Source organism: Salarias fasciatus, chromosome 4 (genome assembly GCF_902148845.1).
Source record: "Salarias fasciatus chromosome 4, fSalaFa1.1, whole genome shotgun sequence".
Lineage (NCBI taxonomy): Eukaryota > Metazoa > Chordata > Actinopteri > Blenniiformes > Blenniidae > Salarias > Salarias fasciatus.
The window spans coordinates 1,677,525-1,693,609 of NC_043748.1; the positions used below are offsets into that span (position 1 = coordinate 1,677,525).

Sequence of the window (16,085 nt, forward strand, 5' to 3'; positions counted from 1 at the left end):
TAATTTGGTGTATCAAGTTTTCACACCCATCACATCCCCAGGTGGAGGCAGGACTCCGGGGATTTTCTGTATGGAGTTTGCATGTTCTCCCCAGTGCTCACATGGGTTTTCTGTCGCTTCAGTTTCCATCCAGCTTATGGGTGATCAACAAAACTGTGTTCAAACGAGTGTATCAGCTCACACTTTAATCCTGCAAAATAAAAAAAGGTGAAATTGGTGGATCGAGTCCTACAACCTAAATAAAAATCTGCATTCAATTTGCTTCATTTTTAAGTTTTTACTATTAGTTTTTCTTGTAAAAAAGAAAGAAAATGACATGAAATGCCAGACTTTATAAGATGCATTTGTGGAATGAACAATAGAGCTGACTGTTTGCAACAACAAAACCACAGAAGCAGAAATCTATCACGTTTTATTCCTACTCTTTGATTTCTTTTTTCTTCAGCCGAAACAGTTTTTATCACTTGCCCTCCTCGGCCCTTCTCTCTGTTTAGCTTCTCCTCTCCAAACTTGACTTCAGATGGGCGCTTCCGCTCTCTCCACCCCCAGAGCTCTTCTATTGATTTCCACGCTGCCCGGCCACTCCACTGGAGGATTTCCTGGACCATGCAGTCCTCTCCAAGGACGGCCGTTAAAAGGGTGACGGGTCGCCCTTGGATCCCTTTCATTTTAATCTTCCCACACGAGGCCCTCTCTGCATGGAGGGGCTATTATTGTTAAACTGATGAATAATTAATTTTTTGCTCAGGTACAAAGACACCCTTGCAGCATTGCCCCTCATCACAAGTGTTTCTTCTTACGCTCTTTGATTCAATGTGAAATATCTTAAATCAGTCCATTACATCATCCGTTTTTCTTCCTCTTCTGCTGCTATTTGCAAATATTTTATTTTGTGTTTGAAATCCAGATGTGGCTCATGGAAATGAGAGTTTGAGACCAATTATCGCACATAGACACATTTTACATCGCCTTCAAAAATACCCTTTGGTTGAAATTCTAATAGTTTTAAGAGTTCCAGCAGAAAATCTAAAGATCCTAACAGTGGAGCAGCCTCATCAGTGATCTTTCCTCAGGTCAGTCTTGAAGGTGAGGCGTGTGAGACGAGGCGCAGGGTGAGAGTCTTCCAGTTCCCGGGGTCATTTCCAGGTCATCCTGAAAACATTTCGTGTAATAAAGGACAATTCATGCAGTCACTGCACAGCCCGGCGGGTTATTTAAGCCTTCTGTCTTTGAGGGAGACAGAACTGATATTTCAAGTGACAACACACCGCCGTGTGGTATTTGCACTGTAATTATCTGATGTTTGAAAGGCCAAGAGAAATTTGCATTGCAGATACACAAACGCAGCAGAAGAAGGTTTTTTTATGGGTCACAGAAGCAGAAACGTGTCTTTATTATGAGAACTACACCACAACAGCATAGTAATTGAAATTTTATGTCTTATTTGTTTATTTTGGTAAATTCTGTGCTATGATATTAGGCATAATGAAGTGTTTAGCAACTCTTAGACGCAAATGACGGAGTAGCAGGCAAAACACCAGCTATTGATACGTCTCCCTCTGCTCGGTTTTCTAATAACCGTCAACGGAGTGGAGTCACATGTGGCTGTGATCCTTCCTGACGACTGAGGATTAGAGTGCAGACGGCCCGGACGGCCATCTGTTACGCCGAGGCGTCAGGGTTTCTCTCAGGAACAAGGAAATCAGCAAACCTCACCTTTCCAGCGGGCGCCGTTTGCTTGGCCTTCATCATCAGATATGTAGGAACAATTCTGACATTCACATCTGGATTCTGCTGTGATTTGTGTTTTCCTGACTTTGTCAGGTCCTTTACCTGAATCCTGAACACAATGGCGTACAAAGGTTTGTAGGTTAGGTTTTTAGAAAACGATGGCCGTCCACATTTTCACCCAGTCCTCTATAAATACTGTGTGTGATGGCCACAGAGGGGGGAGGGAACAAAGACAGCACCCAGTGAATTATTAATGAGCTGTTAGGATTTATAACCGTCTGTGTCACATGATACACCAAAACTGCACCCGGTGGGGATGTTGGGACGGTTTGACCCGCCGTCACGGCGGCGGTCTGCATGCAGGCCGCGGACGCCCTCGCCGTGTCCTCTCTGGGCCGAGGAGCCCCGCTGTCTCTGACCTCGGCGTCCCAGACACTCGGCCGGTGGAAAGTCGAGCCGTCAGCTCAGGGCGACCTCGAAGGAGTCAAAGCATGACATTCAAATGGCAAAATGACAGAATCCGCAGTCACAGCAGGTTCTCTCTCTTCTTTCACTCAGAAGATGTTTCCCTGGAACTCACTCTGACGCTGTCTGCATATTCTGATATCCAGCTGCTAACTCATTTCAAGTCCTGTAAGGCTCAACTAGGAAATTTAAGAAGAAAAAAAGTGGCCATGAATCCTCAGTGATGCTCTGAAACAGATTTAGTAATTGCTGCAGTAAATCCTAGTAGAATATTTAGAAATAATCGACACCACATGAGAGTAAACATGACAGTGATGTTCATATGATAGAACTTTTCGTTTGCTCCATGAACAAGTGTATATTTTCTGTTTATTTTGCATTAGTGTTGTTTTAACTCGTATAAAACAGGTGTGCAGCAAATCCTAAGAAAATATTGTATTGACAAAGCAGATCAAGTCTCTGTTATTTGCAGCTTTGAATTAATTTCACATCTTATTTACAGTTTATTCAGGTAAAGTTTGTTGTAACTAAATTGAGATCCAGAAGTTTTAGTTACTTTGAAGGAGAAAAGTCGTTCAATTTATTGGTCACATTCGAGAAATTGGTCGATTTTGTTACTTAAATATAAATATAAGCCAAAAAAAAAAAAAAAAAAAACTGTTTCCTTTTGTGATTAATGACATTTCCAGCCTGCAAAGTTGAGATCTTCCTCATTTTTAATGAAGTCAGCTCAGACTTAATTAGCTTCCACCTTCATGATTGAGCCTCCTACTAATTGACATGATCCAGTCACTGGATTAGTTAATTAGTAATTAATTTAATTACAGGGTATGATGTTAATCCATATCCTCAAATTGGAATTAGCGATTTTCAGAAAGGCTGGGTCCGTCATGCATATTTAAACCCTCCGAGAAAAGAGGAACATATTACTGTCAGTCGTGAGGCTCGTCATCGCCGACGTATGAAGGGAGCAGGGACATGAAAAATGCATTCGCTGACCTTTTCTTCTTCTTTTTGCATTACCCCACAGCCCTCGATTCAATTATGCTTCTGTTTTCTGAATTAATTGGTTCATTAGTGAAGCCAATTAGAAGTGTGTGTGTGTGTGTGTGTGTGTGTGTGTGTGTGTGTGGCTGACTCCGATTGGCTTTCAGATGTATACACAGCCATTCACGGAGCAGATCTGAGAGTCCTGCTTCTAAAAGGCTTCTCTGAGACTCGCTCTGCTATCCAGAGAACAATCAGCCTCAGATCTTTGAATTTTCCTCGGCTTTGTTCACTTTGTTCAACCTGAGGCTTTCTAATTTCAACTGAGACTTCAGAAATGAAAAAAAAGGTTCCTAAGATGGTAGAAATAGAATTATTTAAGAAGAAAAACTAAATTAGCTGTTTAAAGCCAGAACATAGTTTAAAAAAAACACCCCTCCAGTTTGTATAGATTAATTCTTTATGGGGGAGATAACATATGATTACAAGTTGATAAGACACAGTAAGAAGAGATATGATGAGATATGATGCGACGTGATAAGATATAACAGAATATGGCAAGCTAATAAAAGTCATTCATCTGAAATGAAGTTATTCATGACAGTGGCTGCATGGTGCAAAGAGATCAAAACTAAGATTATTGAAATGCTAATGATAATCATGTAATATTGTATGTTATATATCAAACGTTCTTAGTGGTTGTATCCAGAATCTCATAAAAATAAACTGCAAAAAAAAAGACAACTCCAGTATTTACAACGTAATAGGAAAAACTACAAAAAGTGCTTTTCAAAAATGAAAATTTGCATATTTCATATTCATAGTATTTAAATTGGATTTAATAGGGAAAGTGTCTGATTAAGTTAGACTGTAAAATCTTTTTTGGATGATATCCAATGACAATTTGAGACTTTTAACAGACTTTTTTTAATCAACTACAAGTCATCTTCACACTTTCTTCAGATATTTACAACATACATACAACATTTTGCTGTGTTTTCTAAAAAAAAAAAGAAAGAAAAAATGTAGGCTTTAAATGTGGAAGTTTTCCATTTCCAAATATATCAACGAGTGAGCTAAAAAAAAAAGTTGATTTAATTTAAACAATTGAGAAAACCCCTCATTTTCTGAAATCCTGTTTGGCTCCAGAGATAATTTTAGCTCAACTCTGCAGTTTTAGAGACAAAGATCAGGAAGCGCTGTAAACAGAGTGTAGGAAGGAAGTACAGAGGTAATAATGATGATAAACTCAGAGGTAAAGTTCGTCTGTATCGTCTAACCTGGAAAATGTTTGTGGAACCAGAACGTGTTCCTCCAAAGCAGGATAGCATGACTGAGAAATTGCTTTGAATATGAAGAACATGAATCTTTAGTGTTGTTGTGTATCTGGCCAGAAAAAAATAAAAAAAAAACATTTTTTTTTATTTGTAGGTCTTGATGACAGAACTAAGAATGAAGAAACAGATCTTTTACTGCAGTTTTGCATTCGTATGTCATTTTTAAAATGTTTTAACTGAGTCCAATTTACTTTATGTGTAAGTTTATTTTCTAAGATTTTCTATGTGATTTCATTGTGCGGTTAAAAGCTTCTAAATAATTAACTTAAGATCTGATTTCATCATTTTTTTTTGTCAGATTATCATGGGTAGTATTTGTTTTACAACTTCCATGTTGAGTATATCAAGCCATTCTTGAACACAGTAGGTTTTATATTTCTATTTCCACATTCTTTTGGCAATAAATTTAATTAACTCTGAAAAAAAAATATTTCCCTTCAAACATCTCAAGTGTCATTCTTGGACTTTTTTCCCCCCTTGTTTTGCAAATTGGAGTCACTTTCACACATGCTTTAAAGCTTATATTGACCTTTTCCATATTCTTTTTTGCACTCTTCTCCTCACCTGCAAAATAAACTTCCTGAATGCCTGAGGACTGCTGACACACTCACTTAATACATTTGATTTATTTATTGCCTTTACTTCGGTTTTTTTGTTTATTTTATTGATTCTTCTGTTTATGCCACTGCTACATTTCAATTACCTTGCTTTGTAAATGTAAAATTTATCATTTTCCTATATGATGGGTGAATAGCTATATTAAAGCTAATATTAAAGATTTTGATTCAAACTGAAAAACTCCCAATCATCTTTTAACTTCTAATCTTGACTCATCAGTCAAATCTCATTTTCAATATTTTAAAATATGCATAAATAGGTCGCATGAAAATATGTTGTTTTCTGATGTTTTGTAAATTTTGTGTGAATTTTCTGGGTCCCAATCTCTCTCTCTCTCTCTCTCTCTCTCTCTCTCTCTCTCTCTCTCTCTCTCTCTCTCTCTCTCTCTCTCTCTCTCGTGCAGTGTGACTGCACGGCCCGCCGTCCCCCTGTTCGAGTCCCGCCGTGCAGGACGCGTCCGCCTGCGGGACCCAGAATGCTCTGCGCCGAGGCAAGATGGAAGAACGCAGCCGCTGCGGGAGAACGATGTTTCGGCTCTAGATGTCTGAAACGCTCCGCGGAGGGTGAAGCACGCCAGGCGAAGCCGCGGGTCATGGTCCCGCCCCGGTAAGACGGTCGTCCCGGGCCGGGTCCGGGAGGGGAGGGCGCGGAGGGGGGGCGGCGGCGGGTCGCTCGGTACCGGGAGTTTGAACTCCTCACGGGACAGTCAGACAACAAAGCGCGAGCGCCGCGCGGCGCCGCGCTCCCGCTAGCTGCTAGGCTAGCCGCCGCGGCTAGCAGCATCATTGTTCCCCGGAGTTCCTGCGGGCCGTTCTGCTTTGGGTCACGTCCGAGTCTCCATCACTTTACTGTCCGCCAGAAATTAAACCAGCAACTCCCGGAGTTTTAAATGAAGCGGAAGAATTCTAACTTCATCCCGCTTCGCTTCTCGGTTAAATACCCCTCAGCCAGGAGGGTTTTTTTTTCTTCTTTTTGTCGTGAAGCGTCTGTGTGGCGATGTGTGACTCTTCATTCAGAATGTTTAATATCAACTTTTTCCTCATGTGATGCAGTGAAGTAAGTGTGTCCAGTCGCTTCATGAGGGACTCAGACTAGTAGGAAAGAGGCACTTGGTGTGCGGGTTGGTTGTTTTTGGGTGCTGGAGAGGCAGAACCGCCGCCGCCGCCGCCGCTGTTATTGCGTGGCCATTATTAATTATTGGCTGATCCCGCATCACAAAAGAAGAAGACGAAGGGCCCGGAGAGGAGAGCGGAGCAGGGCTCAGCCAGATGGTTAGCTCCGTGGCTAATCTCCAACCAGCGTGGTGGCAGTTTCTGGTAAAAACACACACGCACGCTTCAGGTTTAGGTGGAACTTGTGTTGTGTGTGTGTGTTTTTTTCCTCCCAGAGTTTGATGTGTGTGGTGATTACTGCTGCTCGGAGGCTGCAGCCTCAGGGCACTCATTATTAATACAAGAGGCAACAATGATCAGCACAGCGGATCATCGCGATTTATGACCGATTCACGTCAATCATGCAGCCGGTTCAGCTGCAGAGCAGGTTTCTCTGGACGCCTTCAAGCAGACAGTTTGAATGAATCTCCAGTTTTCAGTGCTGCACATGTGAACATTCCAGGATGCAACCACGAATTAGGATAATTTCCCTCTGTTTAGCCTTTTAAGCTTAAGAGTTTACATGTCCTCCCTGAGCATATTTGTTTTTTTTCAGCCTATGGTGTGTTGATTGATAACTATAGCCATGAGTGTGTGTGACTTTCTTAGATTACTACCCAGCGTGTGTGTGTGTCTGTGTGTAGGCTCTGCAGTGGACTGGTGGCAGCTTTAGAGATCCTAACACATTCAAGATTTAAAAAAAAGGAGTAAGAACATCATTTATCGGCAGCCCTCCTTTGAGATAATGAAAACATGTAGGTTTCTGCGTTCATTCATTCATACTTTTCTGATGAAACTGCCTTTCCAGACGCAGTTCGACCTCATCGTGACCGCATGGGGCGAGTGATCCTGATTTTCGGTTAAATCCTGAGTCATACACTTACAGTAAAACCTAATCAGATGAATCAGAGGATAGAGTCAAGGCTTCATTAGTGGGACGTGTCTAACCTGGAGCCTTCACTTATGGAGACTTTGAGTTTGTCTTTCCATTATTCCTCAGGGACCTTGTGTCTGAGGAAGTAATTCCCAGCCATTCCAGGACCGGGTTTGTTTATGCCGCTCATGCCGTAATTACATCAGCGGTCTTTCTAACGCAGCCTATGTGCACTCTCATTGGCAGATAAGCTCATGCAAATAGGATGACCGGGCCAGACAGGCCCATCAAAGAGATTAACGCACAGCTCCAATCCTGTCATTCCTCCTCTGGTGTTGTGTCTGTGCGGAGCGGCAGTTGCCGTGACCTCCCTGCTCTGCGACATACCAAAACACACACACGCCGTAATCAAGCAGGGAGCCTTTAGCGCGCTGTACGCGCAGCGCCTTTCTGCTCGTCATTGTTCCAGACTGTAGCCTTTTGTTGACCCACAAACCGCCGGTTTAATCCCGCTAAGCGCCTGGTCGTGAGATCAGAGGCCGTGACACTGATTCCTGAAGACCCAGCTTAACTGGCTCCGTCGCCGGTGTCTGTGGACTGTTATTCGCGTCTGTCCTCACAGATGGATTGTCAGTAATCGTGCTTGTTTAGGTCGTGTTGTTGTTGTTGTGCTGCATTATTACGGTTTGACTCATCCGCTTTCCCGTCTCTTCCCTGCAGGATGACACTGATTGCCACGCCGTAGCTCCCCCACCCCACCCTTCACCATGAGCCTCATCCAAGACAAACTCGGGAATGAATTCCTGCGCTCCAACGGCGGCGTGGACGCCAACTTCGGCTCGGGCATGATCATGTTCAGCCACCTGCCGCCGGTGACCAGCTTCACCCGGCTGGCCGCCCACTCCGTCATGCAGGACCTCCCGCCGCAGGAGATGGTCCTGAAGAAGGAGCGCGACTCGCCCGACTGCAGCATGGGCGCTCACGGCGGCGGGGGCGGCCTGGGCTGCGCGCCGGTGGGAGACTACATTCACACGGCGGGCATCAAGCAGGAGAAGCTGTCGGAGCACGACTATCGCATGCCGCTGTACGGCGGGGGTCTCGGGAAGGGCGCCGAGCTGCTGGAGGTGACCGTGGGTAACAGCCAGAACCTGCTGGTGCACGACCTCAACATGGGCAGCGTGAGTACCGCCGAGGGGCCGTTAACCAGCGCTGTGATGAATGAGCGCCTCAGCTGCCACCTGCATGTGGATAATTAGTCATATTCCCCTTCAGGACGGTGCCGAGAGAGTTTTTTAACATCATAGATTATAGAATTAATAGTGATGCGCCTCCACAGTTTTTATCATGCTTCTGTGGTCTTGTTCATTTAATTTAACAGTAACATTAGATATTTACTGAAGCAGCTTTGTTGAATAACCCAGGCCCTGTTTACAGGACAGAAACACTCAGGAAACGTAGTTTTTCCATTTCCAGAAGTTTCACGTTCAGACGGCAACGCTTTGAAAATCACGCTAAAACAGTGATGATGCTGTAGTTTGAATGACAGGTCAGTCATTGGTGTTTTTTGCAACGCATTCAGAGAATGGAACGGAACTGTGAGGTATCAAACATAAGGCCACTGGACCGAAACCGGCCCGCAAGAAACTCCAATTCCACTGGCCAAATCACAGAGGAAGATGTAAACATTTTAGAGTAGTAATTAATTTTTGAACACATTTCTTAAGAGGAGCAAAACAAAACACCGGTGATGCTGCCGTTAAAGGTGCATTAAGGAGTTTGCACGTTTTATGCCAAACAGCGGCCCCTGCAGGCCTTGGGCGTAATGCATCTTAGTGAAAAACTTGTGCCTGTGGCTTGAGTGCACGGAAGAGTGGAACTCCTTCCTCGCTTTTTTAGTAGCGCTTGAGTAAGATTTAAGTTTCTTTTACCTGGTGGAGTCTGTGCTGGAGCTGTGGCAGTGCTAGAAGCCAGTCTGTTCTTACTTTCTGGAAGATCCTGCTCAGTTGTTGCTCACTAAGCATCTGGCGGAGTAATGGCGGACAAAACGAAACCGAACTAAATCAGGCCAGCCGGAGCGTGCATTACGTCATTCCTTTCAAATTCTCCCCAAAAAAATTCTGGTGCCGGACCGGCACTGCAACTTTCAAGTGACAGTTTAGTGCTGTTAGAGGTGCTTACAATGAATATCAGGGCACATTGTACACATCATTAAAAATGTGTAACATATTTATGGTGGAAAATAAGTATTTTTAAAGTTGAAAAACTCCTTAATGCACCTTTAAAGCTAGCTGTCTCATTAGGCTGAAGCTAGCGTTAGCCTCAAAGCCATGCTGTCAGGGCGAGTTTGTAAAAACATGCATAATGTGTTTTGATAAACATCTTGCTGTATATCGCCTCAGAAGATTTCATGTTGCGATTGTAGTCATCTTCAGTAGTAATTGTTTTTTGTGAAAATTATTGACATTTAAATCAGGTAGACTGTGCCACAGAAACAACAAAAGCTTTAAAATTTAAATGTCACCTTTATTATGGCACACATTTACGGCTCACTCAAGATGAAATGGTTCTTTATATAACTCCTTAACTAAAAAAATAAAGAAGCTTGAATGTTGACATCAAGGATGTTAAACTCTTTTTATATATATCCGCTGTGTGAAGGAAAAGTGTCTCATCATTATTAGCAAAGTGCTCTTAAAGTTTAAACTGTGCAGAAAAACTATTTACTCTGACTGTAGCGAGCTTTTCCAGTGCTACACGTTTCAGAAAACTGTTTCTGTGGAGACGGAGAGCATCGTGTTCCTGATACGCTGCGCTCTGGAAAGTGTTTTCGTAAAACAATCACCTCATCAGTGTTTTCAAAATCAGAGAATCATTCTCACATTTGAGCAGCGCTAAGCTTTAAAATACAAAATGAGGAAACAAGTAAACAACCAGTAGAGAAAAAAAGTATTTTTTGAGAAAAGAGTTTATTTTACCGAGTTTTTAAGTTGTTTTTCTCACCATCTCAGGTTTGAAGAGTCCCACCAGTTTCATTTCTTTTTAAACGCCACCTTAGACGATGAAAAGAAGGAATGCTTTTTTAATTATCCATGGTATGGCTGTCAAACACGTTTTAGTTCAGGGCCCACACACACCGCAGAATCATCTAGAGCGGGCTGGACCGGTGAAGTCGAGCCGTAATAACCTTTAAATTTATACATGGATGCTTGATGAAAATGTCTCTGTTGGAGAATGACGACAATCTCCCCTTTTAGTGACGCCTTCAGGTGCAGACTACAGCAAAATGTGTAAACAAAGAAGCCTGTGAAGCTGTTGCATTCTGCGTGTTTTTCCAAACTCCTGACAGCATGGCTCAGGCTAATGCTAGCTGCTAGCTTTCATTGCAGCATCAGCGTTCGCTCATTTCAGGTCTCAGTGTTGTGTTGTGTCTGCCGCACTTAAGAAATTTATTTGAAAAAAAAAAAAAAAATCAGTTTTATTTGAAATGTTTATATTTTCCTCAGTGATTTGGTGGGCCGGATTGGATCTTCTTGCAGGCCGATTTTTGGTCCGTGGACCTCGTGTTTGACACTGCTTCAATAGATGAAACTCACAGTTTGCTGTCAGGTTTAATTTTTTTCTGCTTCATGCTTCATCTGCGATTCAGATGCATTTAATGTCAGTGTGATTTTATTTTATTTATTTTTTCTTATTTGACAAGTTTTTTCTATCATTGTTTCAAATATCGATCAGCTCAACTCTGATGCATTTCAGATCCTCTGTCCCCAAACAGTCCCTCTGTGAGGTTCAGCCGGGGAGGGTGGAGGGGGGCGAGGAGTTTGTGTGAAAGTAGTTATGGAGGCATAAATCTACTGAGATGCAAAGCAGGGGTGGTGTCACGCAGGCTCAGAGTGAATGCGAGCGTCTTGGCGAGGACACAGCTGTCTTGTTTGGCCTCGCACTTCATTTCAGACGTCTTTTGTGCTCATTCAAATAGAAATATACACATCCACACTCCCCTGAACAATGGCCAGTCATCTGGGGTCATCAGGCCTGCGCGCTGCAAAAACAGAATCAATTATTGTCCCGCGGAGGCGAAGCGCCGCGGCGGTAAGAAACAAAAAGAAATTTGCAGACAACGTTTCTATTAAACACATCTGGACTCTTTTAAAATCGCAACTTTGAAATGCTGCTTTTCGTCTCGCTCTTATTTGCTTCATTCAGCCGTTTTCACCTCGACAACATGTTTATGTAAATGAGAGAAAATCCACCAGCGATCGCACGCTTCGCAGGTTAATCTGATTATTATCTCGCCTTTTCTCAGAAACATAATCTGATTGCTGATTGGAATACATTTGCATGGATTTCTCTCTTAATTTATGAATTAAAGCTGGGGTTTTTTTTTTTTTAGTGCCAAGTTTCATTTCTCAGCTTTTCCTACTGATTGCAGTGTTGGTTTTTTTTTAAACTGCTCTCATAAAAACTGACCACACCGGCTGTTTTTCACCCCAAAGCTTGCAGCAGGTGCAGCCACACTTGCCCCGTCCGCCTCCATATGGCAGCGAGGGGCAAACCGAGAGCGAAGCTGCAGGCTGGGACGGCAAACAGAGAGAAGAAAGAGGGAATTAGGAGCCCGTTTTTCCTGAATTAATACCCTCCTCTTGAATGCCGCGCGGAAGAGTAATCGCTGTGGATGTTGGCTTGAAGATATGCGCCGCGCGGTTTGGTTCGTGCGTTTCTTTGGACCGGCAGTGAATTACAGGCCTCCAATCCATTAAGGGGCCATAAATGTTGCGCTTTGTCACTCCGCCCACTCCAGCGACGTCCCGCACAATGACTCTCCAACCGTCGGCGTGTTTTGTTTGTTTGCAGCGCACAACAAATAGCAGCTTGTTTGCTTGCTAGTTTTTTTTTTTTTTTTTTTTGGTTTTTGTTCAGTTTTTTTGTTAGCTCAGGCCCTTAACCTTCAATCAAGTGATTTCCTGACGGCGGTCCGCTCTCACGGCCCTCCGCCTCTCCCCTTTGTCATCCCCACAGCTGCCGAGTCAGTTAGGAAAGGAGCCCACTGGGAGGAAAGGTCGGAGGTCAAACGGTGACGGACAGGAGGGTAAACCAAGAAAGAAGAGGAGCGAAGCAAAGGTTTGTCTCTTACTGAGATAGATCTGTGTTCCGATCAGAGAGAGGGAGGGAATTCATGTGATAATCCTAAAAAATGATTTCTCTTTTGAAATGTCAGTTTATTAAAACCAACCTCAGCAAAGCCCGTTTGAAGCAGAGAGTGAGGTTAAGGTCACGTCCGAACAGTACAGTAAGATGATGACATTGTTTTTGTTACATATTTACAGGCTCGTAATGTTCAAGCTTCAATCATTTCTCTTATGTGATACAATTAGCTACAAAACATCAAACATTTCTTTTGTCTGTAATAAATCTAAAATGTATCCAAGTTTCAGTTCCTTCGTCAGTTAAAGATGTATAAAAGTTTCACTGCTTTTCTCTTTTGTTGTCGTTTTGTTGTCATTTGGCTCATAAAGTCCAGGGTCAGCATTGGACGTAATTTGATCCAGCGACTCATTCATTTTTACAATTTATTTTTTTTGAATATTTATAATCCTGAAGGAGACAACAAGACAGTGTGTGTTTTGTGTGTACCGGTATTTTGGAGAAAATGTGAACATATTTAGCCTTTCTGAAGCTTTTTTTTCCCCCTTCAGTTCAGACTGAATGGGTTAAAACGAACAAACCCTTCAGGAAATAACTCACAAATCCAATAAAACGCTGCAGAGTTTCTAGACCTGCCGAGTTTTTGACTCTCTTTTGCTTTTCGTGTATTTGCTGCGTTCACATCATTTGATGTTCTGCATGCGATGCCTTCCAGCACGCCGTCACACAGGATGTTATTAAAGACCTAGTGAATCAGCTAATCCTTAAAAACGTTCTACATAGTACATTTTTGGTACTAACCACACAGTTTCCTTGTAAAATGCATATATTTTTTGAAAATATCTGTGGTCCATTAGATGTTTGACTGTAATAAATCGTGTTTCTTTCTCTCTCTTCCTGCAGCAGTCGATGATGCTGGATGCCGACGGCGGCAGCCTCTCCCCGGGAAACAAGCCCCACATCTGCGAGCACTGCAGCGCCTCCTTCAGGAGCTCCTATCACCTCCGCAGACACGTCCTCATTCACACAGGTGGCCGCTGCGCTCAGAGAACAAACCGCTGTCGGCAGTGCAGCCTGGGTTTTTGAGAGCGGCCTTTCCTTTTTAGGAATTGATCGATCCGGACTTGACTTGACTCTCGTTGTTGACCACCAGGTGAAAGACCGTTCAGGTGCAGCCAGTGCAACATGAGCTTCATCCAGAAATACCTCCTCCAGCGGCACGAGAAGATCCACAGCGGTGAGTGGCGGAAGGCCTGCAGCCCGGCCGTCCTCTGAGGAGGGGGCGGGGCCGGACTGACCGCCTGTGTCTGTGCTGCAGGAGAGAAGCCGTTCAGCTGCGACCAGTGCAACATGCGGTTCATTCAGAAGTACCACATGGAGAGGCACAAGCGGACGCACAGCGGAGAGAAGCCCTACAGGTGTGAGACCTGCCAACAGGTTCGTGGAAATCCTCCTCCTTCCCCTCCAGATCTGAAAGAAATCTTTATTCTGGAAAACCAACATGCCCCGTCTCTGCGCTCCAGTATTTTTCTAGAACAGACCGACTGCTGAAGCACAAGCGAACCTGTGGAGAAGCCATAAAGAAGGAGCTGGAGCCCGGGCTGCTGGAGCTGGGCTGCGTAGACCTGGGCCACGGCAGCTATGGGGTCACTCAGGGAACCGCCGGCGGCACGGCGAGGAAGAGGGGCCGCTCCAAAGCCTCCGGCGAGGGGGGGGAGCGCAGGAGGAGGAAGGGGGACGGCGGCGCGGCGAGGGGCGCGCCGGAAGGCTTCGGCGTCCACGGCTACTCGGCGGGGAACCACGTGGCGTCGTCCTCCGGCGAGCTGGGGCCCAGCATGCAGCAGGGCCACCACGGCCGCGCCCCCAAGATGGCCTTCAAGAAGGCCAACCGCAAGAGTCTGGACAAGGCGGCCAAGCAGGGCGCGCCGGAGCAGGGCGGGGCCATGGACGGCCTCGGGCTCATGCAGGGCCACGGCGCCAAGCCGGGACACGGCGGCAGCAACTACGACGACGCCATGCAGTTCGTGAAGAAGCGGCGCTACCTGCAGGCGGCGGGCGGCGGCGAGTACGACGGGGGCGTCCACCTGTCGGCGCAGCCGTCCGTCATCCGGTGCGACATCGCCGGCGTGCTGGACAGCGACGCCCCCCTGAGCCTGGACCGGTCGGGGATCCCGGACGAGGTGCTGCAGAGCCTGCTGGACCACTACGCCCAGAAGCCCGACGGCCACTTCGACCTGAGCGAGCAGCAGGTGGAGCTGCACGCCGCGCCGGCCGGCGCCGCCAGCCCGTCCGGCGACAAGACCGGCATGATGCACGAGTACTCGCGCTTCCTGCTGCAGACGCTGGAGCGCACCACCCACGGCGCCGGCTTCCCCGCCGCCCCGGGCCCCTACAGCGCCTCCCTGTACGCCGACAAGGGCGCGTACTCCGCCTCCCCGCTGGAGTGCGGCTTCGGCCAGCCGGCCGCCGCCGCCGCCTCGCCCTCGCTGCCCTCCTCCGTGCCAAAGTCCCACTTCGCCATGCTGACGGGCTCCTCGCCGCAGCACGGCTTCCACCTGAGCGGCCTGGACGCCTCCGCACACCAGCAGCTCACGCCGTCGCAGGAGCTGGCCGAGCAGCTGGAGAAGCACTCCTCCACGCCGCCCTCCTCCTACCAGATCAGCCCGTGCGACCTGAGCGGCCAGAAGGAGCCGCCGCCCTGCAAGCCCGGCCCGCCGGCGGTCTACACGCTGGCCCCCGTGCAGGACCTGACCCCCCTGGACTCCTCCAAGCCCTCCTACCAGATCGAAAACTTTGCCCAGGCCTTCGGCTCGCAGTTCAAGTCGGACGGCCGGGGCCTGCCGTACGGCGGCGAGTCCGGCGGCGAGCTGGACCACAGGATACGGACGCCGGTGTCTGAATTCTCAGGGTATACTAGTTTGTTATCTGATGTCAGCGAGTCTGTGAACACAGGCTCCAAAACTCCAACAAGCCAAAGCTACAGATGAGAGCCTGGACGGCGGGGAACGCTCCGCCGCTCACTTTGAATCTTTTGTAGCTCCTATTTTATTATAATTAATATTATTATTGTTGTTATTTTTTTAATTAAGTGACATCTATATTTGGATGACGATGCCGATGCTCTGTCTTTGTGCCCACTCCTCTCGCCGCGAGGCTCTCCTGCAGATGCAACTGTTTTATTTTTATTTTTTTTTTTTAACTTAAATATGTAATTCACTGTTTCTTCACGGTTCATTGAGCTGAAAGTCATTTTTAAGGCTTTTTCCCTTCTGATGAGCTGAAGTGTTTTAAGCAATCAACTTTACTCATGTTGGGAGGGTTTTTTTTTTTTTTTTTTTTTTTTAGTACAAAATAAGCGCGATGGCAGGGAATAGCCCAGAATTAAAAAAAAAAAAAGCAAACTAAAAGGAAAATAACCGTTATGTCTGTTACAAGGTTTTAAAGTATTACTCAGGAATAGAATTGGACACGGTGCAGCTTGTGAGGTGAAGCGAGGTGAACGTTTGAGACGTCAAATAATTTTTTTTTTTTTTTTTTTTTTTTTTTTTAATTATTTCTTACTTGTTGAATGAGTGTGACGGAAACGGACTGCTGCCAGCTCACTTGAACACTGAGAACACTTTCTACTTGGCTATATAGAGATTATGGTACTTTTCATGTCAATGTGAAACTCATGTTTGCTTCAACAAGGGCCATATATATATCTAAATATCTATATATATTTATAAGAATATATATTGTGTAGGATAACAGTTTAAATCACTCTGCCGGTGGAGGAGG

At 45.4% G+C, this 16,085-nt stretch overlaps 1 protein-coding gene across 2 annotated transcripts; it reads left to right on the plus strand.

Annotated features, from left to right (window-relative positions):
• The first annotated feature begins 5,633 nt into the window (after positions 1–5,633).
• On the plus strand, positions 5,634–15,471 carry znf281a (zinc finger protein 281a). 2 transcript variants are annotated; one of them, XM_030089841.1, is made up of 7 exons: positions 5,634–5,744; positions 7,884–8,341; positions 12,180–12,281; positions 13,209–13,335; positions 13,459–13,542; positions 13,624–13,742; positions 13,829–15,471. In XM_030089841.1, exons 2-7 carry the CDS (start codon positions 7,931–7,933, stop codon positions 15,290–15,292), a joined length of 2,307 nt encoding a protein of 768 aa, XP_029945701.1. In that variant the 5' UTR covers positions 5,634–5,744; positions 7,884–7,930; the 3' UTR covers positions 15,293–15,471. The 2 variants fall into 2 exon arrangements, with proteins under 2 accessions (XP_029945701.1, XP_029945702.1); XM_030089842.1 differs by having other exon boundaries at positions 13,212–13,335.
• Positions 15,472–16,085: the final 614 nt, after the last annotated feature.